Source organism: Micrasema longulum, unplaced genomic scaffold (genome assembly GCF_059751315.1).
Source record: "Micrasema longulum isolate JH-2025_06_02 unplaced genomic scaffold, ASM5975131v1 h1tg000861l, whole genome shotgun sequence".
In the NCBI taxonomy this organism is placed as follows: domain Eukaryota; kingdom Metazoa; phylum Arthropoda; class Insecta; order Trichoptera; family Brachycentridae; genus Micrasema; species Micrasema longulum.
This window is the reverse complement of record NW_028278053.1, coordinates 65,765-90,858: the sequence shown is the minus strand read 5'-3', so window position 1 is coordinate 90,858 and position 25,094 is coordinate 65,765. Positions and strand designations below refer to the sequence as shown.

The window sequence follows — 25,094 nt, the reverse complement described above, 5'->3', positions numbered from 1 at the left end:
AATTAGTAATAGCCTTAATTTTTTCTGGGTTTGCTTGAACACCGTTGTCAGTTGATATGACCTACTTCTATACATACTATACGCTACTTCTCTTCTTAAAAACTCACATTTATCTGGCTGTAATTTCAAATTATCTATGATTTAATAAAACTTCTTCAAGTTTATGGTTATGGTCTTCTAATGAACATCCGTGCACGACTATATCGTCTTGGTACACGTAGAATTTCATACCTTGTAATCCAGATAATTCATTAATCTTTGAAATGTCGCCGGACTATTTTTTAGACCCATTGGCATTCGTGTATACTGGAAATGTCCTAAAGGAGTGCTAAATGCCGTTTTCTCGATATTTTGAGAATCCATAGGGATTCAATGAAAACCTGATGCAAGATCTAAGGTACTGAAGTACTGAGAACTACCTGACTGGTCGAGAATGTCAGTAATAGTTGGTAATGGGAACGCATCACCGATTGTTATATCGTTTAATTTTCTATAATCTATTACGATTCGCCATTTTTTCTTTCTAGAAGATTTTTTGGGTACAACCCAAACTGGACTTGACTATGGGGATTTAGAAGGTTCTATAATACCGTCAGATAACATTTAATTTATCTGAGAATTTATTTCTTCCTTGTGTACTTCGGGATATCTGTATGTTTTCGTAAATACAGGACGTGGAGAAGTCACAGGTATGGTATGTTTAATAGAAGAGGTGGATGAGAATTTATCTCCATCCAAATGAAATAAATTATTAAATTTATGCAATATTTTCGATACTGAATCTTTTTGCTCTCTATTTAAATGCTCTGTGCGAATTTGAGAATCTAGTCTTTTATTCCTAGACAAATCCATTTTATCAGAATTCCGAATGACGTAAAAGTCATAGGTATCTGTTGGAATTCAGTTCAGTCCTATTCGCTTTATTTGAACTGGCCTATCGGTCAGGTTTACAATAGAAGTTATCTCCTTAGAATCTTTCGAAACGGTTACGAGTGATGAAGGTGAACTCCCTCCAAAATATCAACATCTGGTACGAGCCCTTCGACAAGCTCTTGCGCATTTAAAACATCGATTTTGATAAATGATTCTGAACGAGGCGGAATTATAAGAGCTTGTGCACTCTTAATTTTGAACTCAAGGGGTGGGTCAATTCCCTGAAATCTCAACTGATTCGTATCAAAATCAACTTAAGCTTTTACTTTAGTGAGAAAATCATTTCCAACTAGACCATCGAGTGGTACATTAGTATTAGAGGGAATGATATGAAATGGGTGATTAAATACTCGTTTATTAAAATTCAGCGTAACTGCGAGAGTGCCAAGAGTGGTCACTGGATTGCAAGCTATATCTAATCTCTTTAATTGTATAACTTTAGATTTGTTAATTAATTGATCATTTTTAATAGAATCTGCTTTTATAAGACAGATATCAGCTCCAGTATCGAGCAGAAAATTCAACTCAGTATAAGGTCATCCGATTATACTAAGCTTAACAGACTCCGTAACATGGGAAGTTGAGTGACTTACGTTTGTGGAAAACATTGAACTCGTATCTTTACCCAAGGGCACACTATTAAAGCGTTTTTTTTCGACAGAGTCAATATGATTCAAATTTGGAAAGTCACATATGCGAGGATTAAGAGGGCTAGGTTTCCAGTTGGAATCCTTTGAAATTCTACTTTTATGAGTATAACATGAATTTGAATAAAATTTATTTTTATTTTATTTATTTATTTCATCACTACTTCTATGATATTGACGCTCCGAGAAACAGTAGCAGCTTCCTCGAACGAGTTATTTTCAGATGTTTCGGGACCGGTTTTATTGTTATAAAAATTTTCTTTTTGTTTTTTATATTTTAATTTACGACAATCGTCAATTACATGGCACATTATAGCCGGCAATATATGTAATAATTGGCATTAAATTCTCGGGAATATTACCTAAATAAAATTCCGAATTTACTACATCATTAGAAATAGTTAAATCCACAAATACATTATTCATGGATGCAGTAACTTCAGGAAGGAGTATCTTTAGTGGAATATTATTTCCATTACACACTAATATAATGCTGCTTTTAAAGCGAAGTTTCCTTCTGCTTTTAAAGCGAAGTTTCCTTCCGCTTTCTCTAAGACTTGAATGTAGCTAATGCAGTAATTAGCTCCACTCATTTGCCTACAACACCCGAATCTTGCTTCCAGATCATCATTCTGGAACTTGCCTGGGACTTGTACTGGTAGGAGGTAATCTATTTTGTACATGGAGAAAAAAAGATTTTGAAAGAAGTGTTAAGGGTCAGACAAAATAAACGTTTGTTTAGTTGTGATTTATTTAATTGAAATAACTTTAGGTTATAAATTTAGATATACGATGTTAATGTCTTAATGTCTAAATTAGTTCTGAGACTGGGAACCATCAAACTAGTATTTATATTGATCCGCGGGTGTCATCTTTTGGACTGGGCTTAAGTAAACATTGATTATAACTATCGAGGGTGAATGGAATTATACTACTGAGATAAAGATGTATTTATCTGGACAATATTCTAAGAATTTATCATGTGACAGCATTGGAAAGTTTTACTAGTTGATACGAACTCATATCTAGGTTCATGGTTCCATAACACCTTCCCCCTTAAGATGAGATACACTATCTCATATCTTATCTACGTCACTCCGCAACCTAGTGCTCCGCCTCGGTTTTGGTTCTACTATCATTGGGGAAGCTGTTTCCAATCCTTGTTCTTGCATTTCGATATTTAATTGATTTCTTTCCTTTTTCTTACAATAGTTAAAAGTTATACAATTAGTAATTTGTGTACATGCATTAGATCTATTGTTTCCAAAATAATTTCTTAAAAATTTATATAACTTATATCCTAAATACAATGAGATCAATTTTAAAATACTCATAACAATATAAGAAAAATAACTATTTTTTACAATTCTCTTAAAAATATGTTCTTGAGGTGCATCATATTTATTTAAATCATCGTAAATGTCACTTAATTTATGGCTGGCAATCAATAAATCATCATTATTTAAATTATTTAGTTTGTGGTGAATTATCGGAATATTTAAATGCAATTTACTCTTATTAATTTTACAACAATCGTCTTCTAATATATTAAATGATGGTACCATAGAATATGATATGGCATCTTTAACAACCTTCAGATCTTGTATGTTGCTAATTATTGATGAACTACTAAAAATTTTGCAATTTGGATTGACATTTAATATACCAGTATTTTTTAACATTAAATCAAAAGGTTCCGTTTTATTACATTTAGAGGTAAGTAATGTTTCTTTTGGCAAAACAAGTATCCATTCGTTTTCATTTAACTTATGCCAAACTTCATTTATATAATTCAAAATTCTTACATTACAATTTTTTGGTACAAAATTCTTTTCAACCAATAATTCTGTTTCACATGTAGGTCTATTATGAAGTGAGTAAAATGGATTATTTGATTTACAAATAAAATTATCTCGAATTGTTTTCTTACATTTATCTAAATTATCTATAATTACATATTGGGTTTTACTTTCAGATATTGCTATGTATTTAGTAGATGGTAAAATAAATACATAAAAATTATCAGGTCTCTTCATTGGAAGTGATATTAATTCATACATATTGAATTTTATAAAACTACATAGAGGATTATCTACTACAAATATAATTCTGTTAATGATTGCAAAAACTTCTAAGAAAAGATCTATAATTTCTAACATTTTATCAACGTACTCTAAACTCAATGGCATTGAATAAGACATACCATTTGGAATATATGGAACAGATTTAATTAATTCCTCTAAATATTGTCTAGGTGTAATTACAAAGGGATGTAAGATATTATTTTTAGCAAATAGGATTGCATTTATAATTGATGAGAATTCATTTTCTAATTCAGTGGACATTAAAACTAAGAGTCCTAAATGTTCTTCAATATTTTGTTTAATTTCTATATCAAATACATGTTTGTTTACATCTTCTGCATATACTTTTAATTTTTCAAAGTTTTTATTAAAAATGTCTTCATTTATATTTAAATTAGTCATAGTATTATTAAAATTTAGAATTGCAGATTTGACTATTTGAGTTTGTTGCTTTAAAGTATTGTATAATTCTTTTTCATCTTTATGAACGTGTTTGATAGATTCATCGTAGTACTATGCATCATCTTCATCCATTGTACCAAACAAGGTTTTAAATGTTTGTCCAATTATATTTAACCATGCTCTACGTGTTCTTTTTGGTTCATAATGACCAACTAATTCTTTTATTGTTTTTTGTTTATCTTGCAAATTATTAACAATTGGTTTCAATATATTCAAGATATTTTTTTTATAAATTCCATTTGTACATATTGTTTCAGTATTATGAAAAACTCTATCTATTAATTCAATCTTTTTATAATAATTTCCTAAATCTAAATACGTTACTAATTTCCATTTACTTTCTATAAAATTTATACTATTAATATGATTATAATATAATCCAGATGAAGATGTAATTTCAGTCCAGCTTGTCTTGTTAATTCTAGTGGTAGCGGTTGTCGAAAAGATCAGCCTACAACAAAAGCTCTTTTTATTCTATTTATATGAACCTTTATTTTTTTATTCTTTATTTGTAAAGTACAATTTACAGGTGAGTTTATTTCAACAATTTTATAAGGTCCGTTGAAAGTATTAGTAAGTTTTTTACATGTTCTTGGTTTTAGATTTTCGTTTTTTAAATATACCATGTCACCTTCATTATAAGATTCGTTATTTATTACTCTTTTATCAAATAAGTCTTTAGATTTTTTCTTTATATTTATTTATTCATATTTTTCGCTTACAAACTATAAATTAATAATAAAAATAATGTGACCTCACTGGGGTTTCCCGTGCCGAGGACACTTAACAATTTAGTTTTTTTTTATTACATTTGAGAATAAACAAAGAAGACTCACTTAAAAAACAAACATAATTAACAAATATTCAGACAGTTTTAAAAACAAGGTATTTATATACATCTATATTATTTATATTACAAAACACACAATGAAAACAACAAAAACCTAACATAAGCCATACAGTTGTGGAGCAGTTGATTCAGCATTGGTATGGGCGAATGAGACAATCCATTTTACTTCTACCTAGCTCCACTATCATTTTTTTTATAGCCTTTTTAAACATTTTCTCATTACTAATTGCTTTAATAGATAGTGGAAGTAGGTTATAGATTTTAATTGAATAATACTCAAAATCCCTTTGTCTGAAAGTGGTATTAGTTTGTATTTGTTTAAGTTGTTTATGTGTTGAGGATCTAGTGATTATATTATTTATATGTGATGTATTGTGGGGGTTATGTCTTTCATTTGAGTAAGAGTAGTGTTTGAATCTATAAGTGAGTATTGTTTTAGCGTATAATTGTTTTGGTGTCATAAGTTGTGATTTATGGAATATTTCTTCAGTAGATGTCTGTATCGGGACTCTGAGTATTATTTTAATGATGGATTTTTGTGCAACCAATACACTATTTAAAACTGTGTCACTCGCACCACCCCAACCGATTTATACCGTACTCCAAAATTGATTGGCACAATGCAAAATAAATCTTTAAAAGTTCCTGTACATTAATTATATTTCGAATCGTTTTGAATAAATACGTTAATTTCTTAAGTTTATTAGTAACATTTTCAATCTGCTGTTTCCACTTTAAATTTATATCAATAATAACTCCTAAGTATTTGACATTGTCTGTCCTATCCAGTATTGGGCAATTACAATGAGCACTTTGAAGACAATTATTATTATGTAGTTTGATGTTAAAATAAGCATTTTGTGAATAGGTTCTAGAACTGATTTGAAATGGAATGAAGTTAGTTTTAGATTTATTAAGAGTTAAGTAATTAGTATCTAGCCATGCCTTTACTATATTCAGATATCTTTCGGATTTTTCATATGTTTCCTTCCATGTCTTATCTTTGAATAATCGAACGGTGTCATCAGCAAAACTAACATATTGTCATACTCTTTTTTAATATTAAATCTTACCTTGCGGCTAATAGTCTCAGGTAGAACTTGTTCTTTTTGATCTCAAGGTTCCTTGAAGGATAACATGGGTCCTTAGTTACTTTCCATTAGGTATTATTGCAAAATTCTAATAAAATACTGAATCTCTTGCTTGGTTGTGAACAACGGTGGGAAAAGACAGAATAAAGTGGTTCATTTCAAGTTTATTTATTACAAATCAGTAAAATATAATTTTACAGACAACGGACATATATGTTTCTCAAGATGTTCAACAATTATTTATGAGGAACTTAATTATAGTAAACAGGATTAATAATAATTGGAGCAGAGATCTCTCCTAGTAAGAATTAAAATTGAAAATAGCCCATTATTAAAAGGATTCGAAATTAACCTACAATGTGATTACTTCTAAGTGTCCTAGAACCGAAAATAATTTGGGCAGCGGTTCCCCGTAATGAGGATAAAGATTTGAATAATCCTGCGTATCCATTAGTTCACTGTAGTATTACATTAGGAGTCACTAATTTTCGAAGTATATTTCCACCAACCTTTATGAAGAGATGCACGCGAGGTACCCACATAATCCTCTGAGAGATTCGAACCATTCTATATTATTTTACTTGAGAAGGAAGTACTAGGAACACCAGCGATTACGAAGGATCCTAGAAATGGCGTCCTGTGTCGATTTGCCATTGAGGAGAAAAACTGCTGAGTCACGCCTCTGCAGGATGAATCAAAGAAAATGTCGACAACTCAGGTTCAAGGGCGAGATTCCGGGGTAACCTGACTCTCCATACTACAAAAAAATGTATTTCATTACAAACGGCTCGAGAAAGTAAGTTAAAAAAAAAACAACAGTTCCGTGCTGTATACTGTACTTACTAAATGGAGATTTGTTAGTTGTTACGTGGTGTATAAGGCTAAACAGCCGTCATAATGGATTCTAGCTTAAAATGATCATACGTATCCGATCTGTGGACAATAATGAAAAATTACAAATTTGTATAAGCGAAACAAGTTGATTTATATATTCGAAAGTTGTTGAAGACTTACCGGAAGCTGGTTTAATTAGAATACAAGTTTTTTTTGGGCACAGCTCAACATGGTGCATAGGGAATTATACCAAAACTCCCATAGTTATTTGCGAGGGAAAACTGGCCTAGCGCGGCGTGGACACTGCTCGCGAACCAGATTGCAACTGGCCGGCTCGCCAGCGGCGAGTGCTACGGGCCTGTATTCAAAAAAACTAGTGTGGTGGGAGGTATCACGTGACCGCCGCGGAATGTCTGTTGACCGCTGTCGGGTAAAGCGTTTATTTACGCGATTGATTTGTTTTCTATATTCAATTTTACTTTTAAACTATAACGGTTCTGATTATCTTATAGGTATAATTATTTTTGTCGCGGGACGCGACAATATCTAACAAATTTTCTTGGGTTTTATTTAATTTAAATTTTAAATCATCAATATAATAGTATATTTGAATTCTGGTTCTTGCGTTATAGCAGAGGGTAGTTCTGGTTTAATACCAAATATTAATTCGTGAGGACTTTATTTAGTTGAGGTGTGTGGTGTGGTGTTATACGAAAACATAGCCATATCTATCCATTCATCCCAATCAGATTGTGTCGAAGATATGTAATGTCTTAAATAATCGCCTAAGGTTGCATGCGACCGTTCTAATGCTCCATTGGATTGAGGTCTGTAGGCAGTTGTTTGAATTTTCTTAATTTTAAACAGTTTTGAAACATCTTTAATCAGATTTGATGTAAAATCTGCACCTTGGTCCGTTAGAATAGTAGAAGGCGTGCCAAATTTACAAATAAATCGATTAACTAATCTATTCGCGATCGTTACTGACTCATGATTTGGAATAGCGTATGCTTGTGAGAATTTCGTCAAATCATCTTGAAGAGTTAGTATATATTTGTTCCCGTTTTCTGTTAAAGTTAGAGGCCCTACAATATCTAATGCAATTCTTTCGAATGCCTTCTTATTATTAGATGTACTTGTGATTTCCATGGGTTGTATATTTCTTTTTCTAGACGTTTTATTCTTTTGACAAGACTCACAATGTTTGATGTAGTTTTTTATATCTTTTTTCATTCCATTCCATCTGAATTTTGTTTTTATCCTATTATAGGTACGATGAAAACCTGAATGTCCTGCTGTTGGATTATCATGATTTTCTTTAAGAATTTCTTCTATTTTTTCTGGTTCTGGAATAATTATTCGTCCAAGACATATTGTTATTTTTATTTCACAATTTCTAAACACGAATTGAATGATTCGCTGAATTTTTTCCCATTTTAGATTATCGTTATTACATCCTATCTTTGGTAATGATATAGAACAAATTCCGTCTTCTTCTAACTTGTCTTTAAGATTCCGCAAAGATAAAAATATTTCCTTATATCCTGTTTTGTCCCAAAAATTTTGTTTTGATATTATATGATAAATTCCAAATTTATTATTTTTACTAAATAAAATATTACCAATATTTTTATCTGTTAACTTTAATTCGTCATAATTGTTTATCAAATTGTTTATTTCCGCTGATATTCCGTTGTTGACTTCTAAATCGGCTGATATGCAATAACCAATATTGTCTTTACGATTTGTCAAATGTTCATTTATCTGTTCGAAATTGTAAATATTTGATTCTAAGTTCGAATTTTGGAATTTGATAAAGTCATCATATGTATCTTTAACTAAATTATTTACTTGAAGTATTATTCTAGATAAGCTATCTGCGTTGGAGTTCAACTTTCCTGGTTTGTATGCTATTTCGTACTGATATTCTTCTAATTTCAATTTCCATCGAACTAAACGAGATCCTGGATCTTTTATATTAAAAAGCCAAATGAGAGGTTTATGGTCTGTTATTATTTTAAAAGTTCTTCCATACAGGTAAGGTCTGAAATGTTTTACAGCAAATATTATAGCAAGTAACTCCCGTTCCGTCGTTGAGTAATTCGTTTCAGCTTTGTTAAGAGTTCTAGATGCAAATGCAATAGGTAAATCTTTACTTATCGGTCCTTGGCTTAAAACTGCACTGTTAAGTTAAACGGTTGACTAAAATCTGGGTATTGCAAAATACTATCACTCGTCAATAGTTTGCGTAATTTATCAAATGCTTCTTGTTGTGGTTTATCCCATGAAAATAATTGATCTTTTTTCAATAAACTTGTTAACGGTTTTGTCATATTACTAAATCCTTCAATAAAACGTCTATAATAACCAACTAATCCTAGGAACGATTGAATATCTTTTGTTGATTTTGGAACTGGATATTTATTTATAACATCTACTTTCATTGGGTCTGGTTTTACGCCATTTTCTGATATCACATGTCCGAGGTATGCTACTTCACGTCGCAAAAACTCGCATTTATCTGGCTGTAACTTTAAGTTATGAATTCTAAGCAATTCAAATATTTCTGTCATTTTTTTCCCATGTGTTTCTAAATTATCAGCATATATTACTATATCATCTAGATATACGAAACACTTTATACCTTGAATACTTGCTAATATATTGTTCATTAATCGTTGAAATGTTGCTGGAGCGTTTTTTAAACCGAATGGCATACGTGTGTACTCATAATGTCCTTGAAAAGTAGAAAACGCTGTTTTTGGAGAGTCTTTATGCATTGGAATCTGATGGAAACCAGACGCGAGATCCAATGTCGAAAAATATTTGCAGTGACCTAACTGGTCCAAGATATCCGAAATATTTGGAAGAGGGTATGCATCTCCAACTGTTACGTTATTCAACTTACGGTAATCTATCACTATTTAACATTTTTGTTTACCCGATGCATCTTTCTTTTTTGGCACAACCCACAGTGGAGAAGACCAAGGAGATGTCGAAGGTTTTATTATCCCTTGCCCTAGCATTTTCTGAATTTGTTCATTAACTTCTGCTTTATGTACTTCAGGGTACCTTTAAGATTTTGTAAAGATCGGTGAATGATCTCCTATATTTATCCTATGATTAATGGAACTAGTATTCGTCAATTCATCTCCTTCCAGATGAAAAATATCATTATATTCACTACATATAGACAGTAAAGATTCTTTTTCTTCCGAATTTAAATGTTCGCTTCTTACATTTTCTTTTAATTTATTAATTCTTGTTATCGATTCCTGTGATGCTACATTTACCTTGAGCACTTTACGTATCTTTTTCTTGATACTTTTATTTAATTTTTTCGATAAACACATATTGTTTATTCTTGATGACTCTTGTTCATCAAACTTTTCCAATACACTATCACATTTCTTTATTAAAATTGGATTTTCAGTCGTGTTTAGAATAGTAGCAAACACTTTTGCATTACCATTAACTCGACAAATACTCTTACTTAAATAAACTCCATCGGCAATTTCTATATCTGGAATGATTCCTTCTTGTATTTCATGATTTAATACATTAACCTCGATAACCGTTTCAGTACGTGCCTGTACTATGAATGAACTATCACTCCCTTCAATCCTTTCTGATAGAAAATATAACGGTATCGCATTATTACCGATCCATAATTTATTTTCTGAGTAATCTAGTTTTACATTGTTCCTTTTTAGAAAATCTGTCCCTAATAACCCGTCGAGAGGCACATTTGTTCCCCGAGGCAACAAATGCATTTTATGAGGTAACAGTATTCCATTGACATCCAATGTCAACTTAACCCTAGAGAGATAACCTTACTTTATGTTACTGAAAAGATAAACTAGCGCCTGAGAGGCGCACAATATTTAAAACCTATTTATTCAATAAATTAAAATAATTTTATATTTTTTATTACCTTAATGAATTGTTATATTATTAATAAGTAAATAAAACACAAATGTTTATTATTATTTTTTATTTTAAGAAAAATGTGAAGGATATTAAAAACCCTTCACAAAAAGTAACAAAAATCAGCAGTCTTCTGTATTTGGGTAATAAAAAAAAAATAGGTAACATTTATAGTATTTTATCTTACAAACTAATTAATTAATAGATAATCAGACTCAAAAATCATGAAATACATAGAAAAAAAATGTTTAGATACAATTGTTACAAACAACATTTTTGTGCTCTCCACACACTGTATTTTTACATTTCATGCACGTCATCTTAGACATTCTTTTCTTTTTTGTGGTACACAAGCCACAATAACGTCGAACTTTAGGCGGAGATTCCTCTTCAGCGCCTTCAGAAACCTCTATATCATTTTGTGGCAGGATGTTCTCAATATTTTCTCGCAATCGTTTTGATAAAGTAGGGATTTCTAGTCTGGATCTCATCCAAGGTGTAGATAGTTCAGTGCTTAATTTTTTCATATATTCCCTACGGTTCAATGGTTTTTCTCCTTTCAATAAAACATTATGAGTGTAAATTATGTACGAGTTGACGAAAGCCATGTTCAAAATGCCATAAAACATTGTCATTGGCCATCTGTTTGTTTTTCTAGAACAAGACATTGAAGAGCACATCTGATCAAATGTATCGACGCCGCCTTTAGTCTGGTTGTAGAACATAATTACATCAGGTTTGCCAGTTGTAGAATTTATGACGGCGCCTTCATCGCACGAGGACAATACATACACCATCTTTGACGGCTTCTGAGTCTCTGAGATGGTTTGGTCACGTAGAACGAATGGACGACGAAAGAATGGTAAAACAAGTATATATGGCGAAAATGAACGGCAACGTGAGACGAGGACGACCAAGGAAGACGTGGCATGATCAGATAAACCAAAATCTTAAGTCTGGTCATGTCAAAAGCAGACAGAACCGAAGGGCGTGTATGACAAGATGTATGAATGTGGAAGAGGGTAGGACTGTATGCCAGGATAGACGTGTGTGGCGGTCCATTCTCTCTGCCTACCCCTACGGTGAAATGGCGTGATGGTAGTAGTAGTAGTAGTAGTAGAGAACATGTATGGAATTAATAATAGGAATTAATCTAAAGTGGTGATAAGAGATTGAAATGTTTGCGCACTTAAAGAATTACTAACAGGAATTATAACCTTCCAATTATTTAACCATCCGGGCATGTTTAGTGAGAAGTTTATATTATCACAACTATCTTCGTTAAAGCGCTTTCCTTCGAATGCGCTACGTACTTTGATAATTTTCCACCATCCACAAAATATATTTTAAAAAGTTAATGTACCCTCAGAGTCTAAAAAGGTTTCAGAATTTTTAGGTGCAACACACTTAAACCCTGCAATGGTTTTTTCATCAAAAACCTTTAATGCCAATGACACATTTTGTTTTTGAATACTACTAGGACACAGTGCTTTGAATGATAACATGTGTCCAAATCTAACAAGTGGCTTTTTCTCTAGTTCGTAGACTAAACGCAAATGTTGAAATTGAGCTTCCAACGTTCTGTTGAAATCATCGATATCAGGAAATTTCATTACCACCCTTCAATTACCACCCTTCTTACATATCAAATTGTTACGAACGCACTGGATTATATGAACAGGATAAAAAATAAACAAAATTGTTCTACTGTTATCTATCGGGTGAGCTACACTGGGGAGTAATATTTTATTCGGGGGAACAATTCAAATGCTTTCCTATTTATGGCATTATCAGAAATTATAGATATTATTTGAAAATCAGTATCTTCAACCTCCTTTATAACGTTTAATATCATCGACTTTAGTTGTTCGGCTGTCAAATTATTTACTGGCACTATACTAACGACATCTTTGTATTTTGACAAAATGCTCGATATCATAAATACTTGTGCAGTTTTGGCAATTTTTGATGGATCAGTATTACTGCTTCCATATAAATTACCCCCTTTAAAATTAAGTTGCGGACTTATATAAATTTCATCTAATTGTAAATTTACAAGAAGTTCTTCTTTTTTAAAAATTGCTTTTTTGTTTTTAAATATTCTATACTACCCTTTACATCGTGATCAAATAAACAAAGTTTTGCAATCAATTTCTTAACATTTCTAGGGTGTGGAATGCACAAATATTTACTATTGATAACATGCGATACATGGCCGAAGAATGTACACAAATACTTGCTGCAAATATGAAAGTGTTCCCACTGTACCGGCGGAGATTTTTAAGGGTAGTGGCATAGTTTATTTGTTCTATAATGAACCTAATTCCCAGATATGCATCCGGGAAGTCTTTGCAACATAATTAGGACATCATTAAATCCACAGCGGTGATGGCATAGTTATTGACAGAGGACTCTATAAAATTTATCAATTTACTCAAATCGTCTATATTTAGAATTAAATTAATGTTTCTTGGATGTCGACACTTACTAACTTATTATCTAAATATAAATGTACTTGCAAATTACTCATCACTTTAATAGTCCCCAAAACACAAGGCGTATCATTTGAATCCATTAAACATAAAACTTTGTGTAACACTGTCTCCGTCAAAACCCATTCTGGTTTCATTTCATTTAACATCTTTCTGGAGGAAAATATTAGTTCTACATCATCCAAAGATTTTATAGTCTTCGCTGCACTGTGCTTCTTAAAATCTTCGAGGCTCTTTTTGAGAGCAGCCTCCATCCGGGATGCCTCCACATCGGCGAGTCTCCTGGACACTCGGGGGGCAGTAGACAGATACTTGGAAGCATTTAGAAATATCGTAGGAGCGGTTCGCTCGGGAAGCTTGGGAATTTTGCGAGCCACATCTATAACTTCCCCACGTACTGTGCACCTATCGCTTCGTATGATTTTGGATTCGTCTAAATGCTCGTTGCAAATATACGGATTTTTTATTCCAGATAAATTCATAGGAATCCGACGAAGCCATTTTTTCCGTAGAGCATCATTTTGCGGAAGAGCAAATGTGGATACACTTCCACCTTGTGAGCGGTAGTTATTTTAGCCCTCTGCTCATCACTGTTTATCGCTTCGAAACACTTATAACGAACGAAAGAACTTAAAACGAGCAATCGTAGTTTCTTCAAAACATCGCTCATTCTTCCTGTAGATTTTTTTCTTTTTTGTACTCGTATTTCTTGGTGAGTCGAGGTTGAGGTGAGGACCGGCCTCACCTCAACCTCGACTCACCCTTACTTTTGAGGTATAACTCTACATGCGGATGTTTGATTAAATTTTTCTCCTCCTAATGATGATAGTGGGGTATATATTTCTTAATGTCGCAGGTTTCGCTCAATGAAAATGTGAACCGCGTCGACTTCTTGCACATTACCGTGCCCAGGTTTGGAAATTTTTTGAATTATTTCAGTTATCTGTTTTGACTCTGACGATTGCAAGAATTTTATTATTGCGATACTCATATGTGAATTTTTATTTTGCGGGACGCATGAATCGGACCATAGGATTACTTTGTTACCGTGTTAGGTAAATCATTTACGAACGTTTGAGACATCGTACTAATGCACTGGCGAGGTCATCTCCGCCTCTTCTGTTTTTCGTTTCATCCCAAGTTGAATTTGTTGCCGATTTGGTTATATTACAGTGCGCTGTAAAATTGCAAACCGTTAATTTGCTTGAGTAAAAAAAGCATGAAATATTGGCTTCTGGAAGAGAAAAAATATTTTCTAAATCAAATGTTACAACCGCAGTTGAGTCATTTGATTGCCTATCGTTTTCTCTTTCCGCGTTGCCTATATCTTTCCTTTTTATGTGTTCCTCATATTTACTTTTTTGATCAACACTTGGATTTTTTTGAGCCTTGGACTCACAACAAGCTTCGCAGGCATCTTTTTGGGATGGTGAAATGCTAAATGAAATATTTCTGTAAATATTTTCTTTTACCGGTTCTTTGTTTGATTCCAGATACAGGGAATACATTTTTGAGATATTAAAACTTTTGTTGAGGTACTGACGTTTTGAGTTTGCCCTACAAAAGTTTGATTCTTGTGTGGGAAATGACTTCGCAACGACTGAGAGCGACTGAAACGACTGAGAGCGTTGGGACAATTTTCATAGGCTGATTTTTTTTGCTGAAATATCTAAAGTACTACAAAAAAACTTTTGGCACACTCTCTTCTTCTCTTCTGTTCATTAAAAAAAAAAAACTTTTATGAATAGTTTATTTTACTCTCTTTAGTCTTAGTTCTTTTCCTAGCTTTTACTTCCCTTGATGTAAATTCATTGTAATATTTATATTTCTGAGCATCGTTCATAGAGCAAAAAGCATTCTTAAGATCTTCCCTCTCTTGTGATGAAAATTTTGTTGAGCATTTATGGAGGCAATGGACTCCACATGCAGTTTTAATTATTTTTGCTGGGCGTTTCATTCCTTTTATACTACAATATTCTTCACCAGCCTCTCTTCCTTTTGGGCACATTTATTTTCCAGTTTTCTCGTTGTCTTTTCTTGAGATTTTGTCTTCTTTACATGTATTGTTATCGTTGTCGGGATTGATATTATTTCCAGTTCTACAGTGCTACTGCCTGGGTAAAGAGTAAAAGTTTACATTTTCGTAGATGTCTTTTGCTGATATTTTTCTTTGCTCCTCAGCATTTTCTTTGTCAGTGCTGTCGAAAATGAACCTTTTCTTCACTTTCTGCTTCCTAAATAAGAAGAAAATGTGGTTTAGTCAAGAACAAAAGTTTTTTTTTAAAAAAACCTATGAACTATCAAATTTTAGAGTTTGTTACAACCATGATTGCTACTGAGACGGAAAACAGGTTTTGATTTTCCTCGGCTAACTAACTAACGGCTTGAACCCATGGAAAAGATGCGCTGGGTTAGAATATCAGTATAACGGTTAAAAAGATGGCGGAACGATCGAGGAGTCACCCGGGAAGGGAAGATGTTTCCTTTTTTGAAGGCGACCGGGGACTGCTGTTATTTACCTGCCGAAAAGGTTTGTCGTGTTTGTTTTTTACTTCTGTTAAGTTTTGCGCTCTGGGAATTTTTTTGTTGTTGTTGGTATTACTGACTTTTTAGTTCTTATAATGGACACAAGTGGCGCTGTTGCTTGGATTGATATATTGTTAGGTTTGCAGCTGTGGAAATTAGCACTTTTGTGTTAGTACTTCGGGATTTTTGTTCTAATAATGGACACAAGTGGTGCTGCGGGCCATTTGCGGGAAAATTGGAATAGATAATTTTTTTTTTTATTTAAAAAAAGAAATATTTGCGCTCTTATGATTTACCCAAATATTTAAATTTGAGGGCTATTTTCAACGAGTTGTAAATAACTCACTATTAGAACATGGGAATCGAGTTGGGGTAGAGTGGAATTTGAACCACGGACCTTTGGTCCGTGAGTCCGAGACACTAGCCACAGGACCACAACCCGATTCAAAATAATGATTAACATACTACAACAGAGATGAAGAACATTTAAGAGAAGGTAATATAGAAGTCTAGGCATCTACAGGGCTTATGTTAGATACCTAGACTTCTATATTCCTATATTATATTCTAACATCTAACATAAGCCCTGTAGATGCCTAGACTTCTATATTACCTTCTCTTAAATGTTCTTCATCTCTGTTGTAGTATGTTAATATAAACAGCTCCCCAGGGAGTTGAATCCAGTCCTTGTCTACAAAAATTTGGACAAACTCAAAATATTGTTGATATATAATGATATTATTTTTGGAAATTCTGAATCTGTCAAATTTAAAATAACTGTTTTTACATAATATATTTAAACAGTTCTGTGACCATTTTCAATTTTACACTTGCTTCTATCATCTCATTTAAAAATACCGATTCTACAATTCCTTTCATGAAGAGTGCGCAAAAATCATCCCCATATTATATGTACCAATGAAAAGGTTTCCCTAATAAGAGTTATATAACATTTTTCAACATGTGAATGTACAGGTATTTGTATTTATTTAAGAGTTGCTGTATGAGTTTATGTGTAATAAATATTTTTATTTTATTTAATTGTTAAAATACATGCAGGGGTTTATAAAGTACAAGCACAAGAACGGCGTTTAGTGAAAAATTCCGATGACGCCGGGCTGATTTTTTTTTGTTTTTTTACAATAAACATAACAATAAAACAGAGTATTAAAAAAATAAAGCATAATTACATATCGATGAAATACATATTAATAGAAAAATAGTAAACAAAAAATCCCACAAAGGCATGGCCTGTTCGTGGGTATACAAGAAAATGTTAATTAATTTTTGCTCCTATAATAAATAATGGACAGTTATAATATTTTTGTAAAACATAAGAAAGAAAAAATAAAATATTCTGTACAAGATAATATGGTTTTTTTTTTTTATAGTAATTAAAAAAGGAAATAAAAAATATTTAAAAACAACACAAAAATATTCCTTATTATGAAAGGGCAACAAAATAAATCATAGAAAAAAAGAGTTCATATCTTTAGTTGGAATCCAGGATAGTGCATGTTTTTTAAAAGAAGGAAAATTTTGAAAGTTCGGAATCAATGAAATATTATCAGTAAAAAAAGAATTAAACATTTTTGGGCCTATAAAATATGCATGTCTCTGTGCGAGCCTCGTTTTACAATGTGGTATTTCTAACACACGATTCCTTCTTTGACTTGATCTATTTGAATTACTTGTAAATAAATTTTGGTTCTTAAATATAAGTGCATAATATACCATTTTAATCGTATTTAGCTGGACGTAAATACTTAGTCTTTTGAACACATAGGTTAAATATCTTAGTTTATTAACAATTACTTCAAGATGATTAAATAAAAACAATCGTATCTAAAAGTTCAAGTTTGTTAAATAATTTCTCCCGCGGATCACTGCGTGACCCGCGGGTCCCTCGTTCGCCACCTTACTCTATAACATCTTTAGAAGGATGATTTTTTTTGGAATTCAAAGAATCTTCCATATTGATAAGATTTATAACCGAGATTCACGAATCAGTAAAATAAAAAACAACTTAACAGTTACTACTTCTACGACCATCACGCCATTTCCCCGTAGGGTTAGTCAGAGATGATAGACTGCCACACTGTCTATCCTGACATACATTCCTAGCTTCTTCCACATTCATACATCTTGTCACTAAAAAGTAAATTATTAAATAATGTTAATGGGAGCTAGATTCATACCGTTCATGCACTCTGTAGCTGCAAGACGTGTTGTAATCTAGCTCCTATCTCTTATTAAAATGTATCATAATTGGAAACAAGGAGCTAAAATCCCAAACGTCCGTGCGCTCTGTAGCTGCAAGACATGTTGGGATATTTGTTTATTGTACAGCGCCCTTGAGTTGATTTTCACAAAAATAACGCTAAATAAATTATCCATAATGATAATTATATGATTTTTGTCATGTTTGGTACATTTTAAAAGTTGTGTCAAAATGTTATGTTATGGTCAATATGTATATGCTAATGAACTAAATAAATTTTATCGTTAAATCATAAATTATGTGTTTTTATTCGATAAAGATATTTTAATTTTTGAAATGCATGTTATTTTTGGTTATGTAGAAGGACAATACAATAGATATTAAGATACTGTTCTGTCCTAGCTCTGTTAATAGCCTCGACCAGGACAGGACAGTGGAACAATTTGACCGCAGTTGAACAACGCAGAACGCTGCGAAAATGGATGCACAATGACATGACGCTGGTAAGGGTAAGCTATTGTCCAGCTCAGATAGCCTGCCCGTCTATGACTATCTCTAGCACAATGTCATTGTCCTGTCATCCAATTTTCTGTTCATTATATATAGAACTACGCATAATGTCACATACCCATATTCTTTTTTTTTTACTCTAGAATTTTTCCATTCGTTTAACAATGGGTCATTAAATAGGCAAATGTCCGTTCTAGGGGCCTTACATACTCGTTTAACTGCATCTCCAACTAACGAACTCCAAAGTGGTCCAAGGTCGCCAGCCAATGACAGGTCGTAAGCCCTGCAAATGCCCACTCATCTGATCGAAGTATTTCACATTCTCTTCGCATCAATAAAGGTTTCAGCCCTTGAACTTCACTAAAATCAACAGAGGGAATAAGTAAAAAAATATGGATGTTCAAACATAGGCGAAATGGTGAATGTTACACTGTGTGTGAAGTGGCTACTTAAACCAGCCAATGACAAGTCATAAGCCCTGTAAATGCCTAGACTTTCATATTCCATTTAAAATGTTCTCCATCCCTGTTGTAATTAGTTAAACTTCTTAAATTGCTTTTAAAAAGAATATATTGCTTTTTTAAATATATATATATTAATAAAACAATTTTTTAAGTTGTTTTTTAAATTAACGTTAATTTACGGTCTTTTATTTCTTTTATAGCTATATTTTATAGTTATATTCTTAGAAATCTCCATTGATGGAGTTAGAGATACTTTTTTTTTAAAACTTTGAAAGAAGAATTGTGATATTTCTAATTATGCTTCACTAACTCAATGGAGAATGCTAAGTTTGCGGTGTCAAGTAGTTTAATTTAAAACTGTTTTTGCAAGATTTAGAGACGGTTTTGAATTACGCAATTATTTAGGTAGGTAGGTTTTTATGTATAGTTTCATTTTGGCATCAATGACTAATTTTCGGTTTTTGGTGGAGATTTTTAAGTTTACTTAAAATACCCTTATATGAGGGTACTAATCCACCTTTCTTTATTTTGAGCAAATCACAAAAACCTTATACAATTCTTAACTTCAACTTTTTGTAAACTTAAATTTTTTATTGTAATCAGTAAATATTTTATACGTTAACAGGGGTGACATAAGCATGATTATGTCAAGAAACAGTCGTGAAATAACAAATTAAATTTTATACATTCCAACTTTGCAATACTCCAGTAGAGGTTGCCATGTTCGCAACAAACCCGATAATTTAAAAGTCAAGTTCTTACAAATAAAGCCGTATTTTTAACTGACAATGTTATAATTATTGTAAAAAATTGTATTCTGAATAAGTTTCAATTAATATCTCATTTTTTTAGATTTTGGATTTTGCCGGGTTTGCAAGTAGTACCCTCATATATTCCTTTTAGAAAGTGTTTTTTGCTGTAAAGCATGTTTTTATTATTATTTAATCAAATTCTTCCTTTTTAATTACTTTTAACAAGATTTTTATTTAATATTACTTATGTAAATACTGAATAGATACTTTTAACATAACTTTTTTATTTTAAGCATGTGATATAATATGGAAACTCCACTGGTCCATTAGAGTTAAGTCTAATTTTGTATACTATAAAACTATGTAATTGTACTGCATGTTTCCTGAATAAAAGAACATAATGAAATAACAATTTGTTTTGTTTTTAAAGTACCTTTTGATAATAGATTTCTTTTTGCACTAGCCCACTGACGATATCAACCTATTTAAATTTTGTTTTCGTCAATAGATTATTAAACTAAGCCAAAATAGTTGTATGTGTTGTATTATCAGCGCTATGATTTATTAAAGTTTTATAATTTTAAAAATTACTCCGCCCGTGACGTCACAAGTTCCCGTCGGTGAGGTCTGCTGATTGGTGAGTTGGCTTCCCGGAAACCAGACATCTATCACAACACTATCATTGTTTGAATTGGAAGAACTTGTGATATACTTTTTAGTAGTTCATTTTTATCAATATTTTCATACATCTTTGAGAAATTTCGCCATGCAATTTAATGCTCTAATTTTTACCGCGTGTAACAAAACATTTTTTGTAGGTATCTAATTTCCCAGACCACTGAACTTCCTCATTTTTTCTCCTCTTTGTTCTTATCTTTTTTATCTCTGATAAATTTTATACTGATATTGATTTTTTTATTATTATATACCTAAAATCATACATTTATACAAAGTTGCTTTGACTATCTAACTAGGGTTATTTTCCTCGTTCTAAGTTAGTAAAAAAAAAATATATAAATAACAGTAATCAATGCATAGAAAAAATAAATAAAGGTAGTAGTCATAGTGACAATTTAGTGAAAAACATAGTAAAATACATAGTTTTAAAAAACATAGTAAAAACAACGTAAAAAATGTAATAAAAATGTAATCAAAAACGAATTTAAAAATCCAGTAAAATACATAGTAAATGGCAGTAAAAAACACATTTAAAAACCCAGTAATACATTAAAAACAGTACTACATAATTAGTTCTTTGACTAAATAAAAAAATAAATAGTGAAAAATTTTCCACTGATTTGTTGATAGTCAAAGAGGAAAGATGGGTATTGAAAGAAAGTGAATTATAAAATATTTTTATTTCAGATTAAAGTCTTACAGATATAACATCAAGCAAAGCTTATTTATATAATGTAGCCTATAGGCACTCGCTCATCAGTAAAGTTGTACAATAACTAACTTAATTTTTTCAAAGCAATTATCAACCAGCTTAGATCGCCTTGAGGAATTATCAAGGTCATTATATTATGTTTATTCCGTACACAATTAAAACTTTGGTGTTTCAATTAACTTAATGTTGTTAAATTTCTAATGTTTATAAAATAGAACAACAGGCAGTAAAACGTGGATTATGATTATTTAATCCTCCTCATTTCAAAGGTGTATTTACACCTTTGAAATGAGGAGGGTCTGTTCAATGTATTTATGGAATATTTTACGCTACCTTTTTTTGCATATTCGAATATCATCTGTAACATGATTCTACATTAATTATGTATATTTTAAATTTATTCCTATCTCAATCACTTCTTAATTATTTTATTCCCTATAATCTCTTCAAGGCCTCATTTGAAAATCACTCTTTATAACATTACTATACATCCGCAGTTCAACTACGTATAACCAAATAGACACGTCACAAGCGCAAAGTCAGTGCCTTTTTTATTCGCGGGTAATTGGGAAATATCACGTTTTTTTTACATTTTTAAAGTAATAAAGGTCTTTGAATTACTGTCCAGTAAAAAAAAATATTTGTTACTTTGTAGCAAAAAAATTTTTTTTTAATTTGTAATTTTAAATTCCCTCGAAAATGGTCATTCCATTGGCCACGCCTCTAATATGTCATGATTCATGTTTATTTGTTCCTGACCATTCATTGCTTAGAACATTGTCACGAATCTTGACGTCACAGCTATCAAGGCCAAACATTTCGCGTTTTTCTAGTGACGTATTTTAAAAATTTAATATGAAAATATTTCTTAACAATATCCATATTGATTTTGAAAATACAACGATATATTCTAAATACATTTCAAATATTTTTTTGGTATTCATAGTATGTGATATTTCCCCATTGGCTTCCTTGCCCGCATTTTCTAACAGACTTTCGTCATGATCAGTCGTGATTCGTTGAAGTCGCATCGCAACTTTAAAAAACAGAAGAGATATAAATCGAGCCATGATCGCCAAAATATCTTGACCGACAAAATCAGTGTTTTACGGGCTAACATTTTGTCTTATAATTTTTAAATTTTTTTATTTATTCAAAATTACACTCGTTTAAATATTAATTAACCTATTAAGGCCTTTTTAAGCTGTGCCCGTGCCTTATAAATTACAAAAAAATACATAGTAAAATTAGTTCATTTAAATTATAATGTGTTGCAATAGAATAACAATCCAGAAAAACAAAGTGTAAATAAAATTTTATTAAAATTATTTATTAACAATTCTTGATGGAATTCCATTGTAATGTTGTAATAACTTATATTGACATATAAGTTATTATTTTTATTTATATCCCTACAGAGATGAGGTAGAATTTTTTCAAATTCAGGATTATGGATATTCGAGCGTTTACAGGGCTTATGACCTGTCATTGGCTGGGTTAAGTGGCCACTTTAAGTAGGTACTACAACATTCCCCATTCCGCTTATTAGCGAATATCCACACAGGTAACATTTTTGATTTTTGTATATATGTTGCTAAACGAGAAACCATTCACAAGCGAGTTGGAGCGCCATCTATGTATTGATATTGAAGTTAAGTATTTTAATTAGCAGATTACTTTTATTTTATGTAGTTAAGACTCTTCCGAGTTAAAGGGAGAAATCCAGATTTGTGTATGTACAAATACACGTACCAAAATAATGTTGTATAAGTTATTAATTTTAAAATACTTGGTACACTTCCACTTATTTATTTGACCATTCAGCGCTTTCACCCTCTAATGGGCATCTTCAGACTGGTAAATATTATACAGTGTAAGGATAATTTATATAAAACTAAATATTATCTTAAGTGTAGGTACATTTAAAATTTATTAATAATAAATCAGCAGATAGAATTAAAAAATTCACCCTTTTTAGCCGTCTTGGTTGGACCCTGTACATTGTAATAAAACAATAAATATTTTTCATGTAATAGAATCTTCTCTTAAAGTACACCGCCAACACATGTTTTAATAATTTGTCTCACTCTGTTCCTTTGAAATATTGCGTATTGTATATTTTTAAATTTATTTTTAAATGTACCTACACTTAAGATAATATTTAGTTTTATATAAATTATCCTTACACCGTATAATATTCACCAGTCTGAAGATGCCCATTAGAGGGTGAAAGCGCTAATTGGTCAAATAAATAAGTGGAAGTGTACCAAGTATTTAAACATTAATAACTTATATGTAAATATAAGTTATTACATCATTCGTATAAATAATAAATCGTCGTTGCGCTGGTAATATCTGTTAAGTGACATTTTGAATTTTTTAAAGTAGATAATTTAAACCATGTATCTTTCGATTATGGATTTTATTTTTAAATACATTTTTATTGATGACAAAAAGGAAAAATACGTAATTTTATTTTGACAAAATATTTAACTATATTTTGTTGAAACAAAATTGTATCATAATAATGAGAAGTTAAATATTCTACATTTTTAAACTGTGAAGTACATAACTAAATAAATAAATTAAATAAATAAATTACCTCCCCGATACCATGCGAAAAACACGACTGCATGTCGGATTAATTTTGCCTAACGAAAATCGACATTTCAAAGTCCCATTTTCCGCACCCCAAAACTGAACCGATTTGGTAATTTTTTAAAGGAAGTATCAAATGCAATTTTCTGTTTCGGTAGATTTACCACTTCTAAAAATTGCTTATCATATTTGTATACCGTTCGTCCAAAGACGGCAGATAAAAGTAGGCGCTTTTTTTGGTTTTTGGATGGTCCTAGCTCGCGTAAGAAATTATTTATCAAAGAAACGAAGCAATAGAGACATTTACACACATAAATAGAGACATTTACACACATAAATAGAGACATTTACCCAAGCGTCAACCAAAACTATAATACAAGATACTCTAATAGGGATCTGATCCTAAGTGAAGGGGTCAACACTGTTCTGGCATCGAGACAACACTATTCCGTAGGCAAAAAGGTCCAGAATCGTGGAAAGACGGGAGTGCTGTCAAGTTACGGAAGGTATTGACCTCACTCTTTCATGACATTGGTCGTAGGGAGTCAGAAAAGTTGATGCATGCCACGGATTGGAGATTCTTACTGGATGTCGAAAATAAAATAAGGAATAATTAAAAAAATATATAATAATAGATGACAACCATTAAGTTTCGCATAAATAAATTGTCGATGTTTTTATGAATGTATGTATGTGTATACGCATGGGTGTATGTACGTGGGTGTGTATGTACATGTGTATATATGTGTATATATATATGTGTGTATATATGTGTATGTCTGTATGTATATGTATCAAAATGTGTATACGAATAAACTTATATTTTGTTTGTCTGTGCTCTATATTAATTTGTTAACTATTATAATATATTAAAATGTAATTGCCTAGCTTGGAACGGGGTATGTACCCTTGTTAGTTGGGCAAAGTGAACATGGAATTGTATTTTGATAAAGAGTGTAAATAAATAAATAAATAAATAGAGACACGCCAATGGTAAATATCTGTAGTGTGTAAAAAAACAATGCTCTATTGCCATAATCCAGGGAGAAAATACGGGCATACGTTTGTATGAAGAGAAGTCAGACTGCATTTTCTCTTAAGGAATATACTTTTTGGAACCAAACTTTGATTAGAATATTTATTTGATTGATTTTAATAAAATAAATATTCGAAACAAAATTTGGTTAAGTTTATTCCTTAATAATTCAGAAGACAAAAATTCTCCCATAAAATATTGTTTTTATCGGTAATTTTGTTTTAGCAATCATAGCTCGATATCGTTTAATTTCTAAACACAATCCAATTTATTAAAA

The 25,094-nt window shown here is 31.5% G+C and overlaps 1 protein-coding gene across 1 annotated transcript; it reads right to left on the bottom strand.

Moving 5' to 3' along the window:
- Positions 1–364: 364 nt before the first annotated feature.
- Positions 365–3,739, bottom strand: LOC148278555 (uncharacterized). Its single transcript, XM_088231208.1, has one exon. It carries the CDS (start codon positions 3,737–3,739, stop codon positions 2,657–2,659), a length of 1,083 nt encoding a protein of 360 aa, XP_088087334.1. The 3' UTR covers positions 365–2,656.
- Positions 3,740–25,094: the final 21,355 nt, after the last annotated feature.

What these genes read in the sequence shown, in the direction of transcription:
- LOC148278555 (XM_088231208.1), bottom strand. Translation starts at nt 3,739, where the DNA reads ATGTTAGAAATTATAGATCTTTTCTTAGAAGTTTTTGCAATCATTAAC.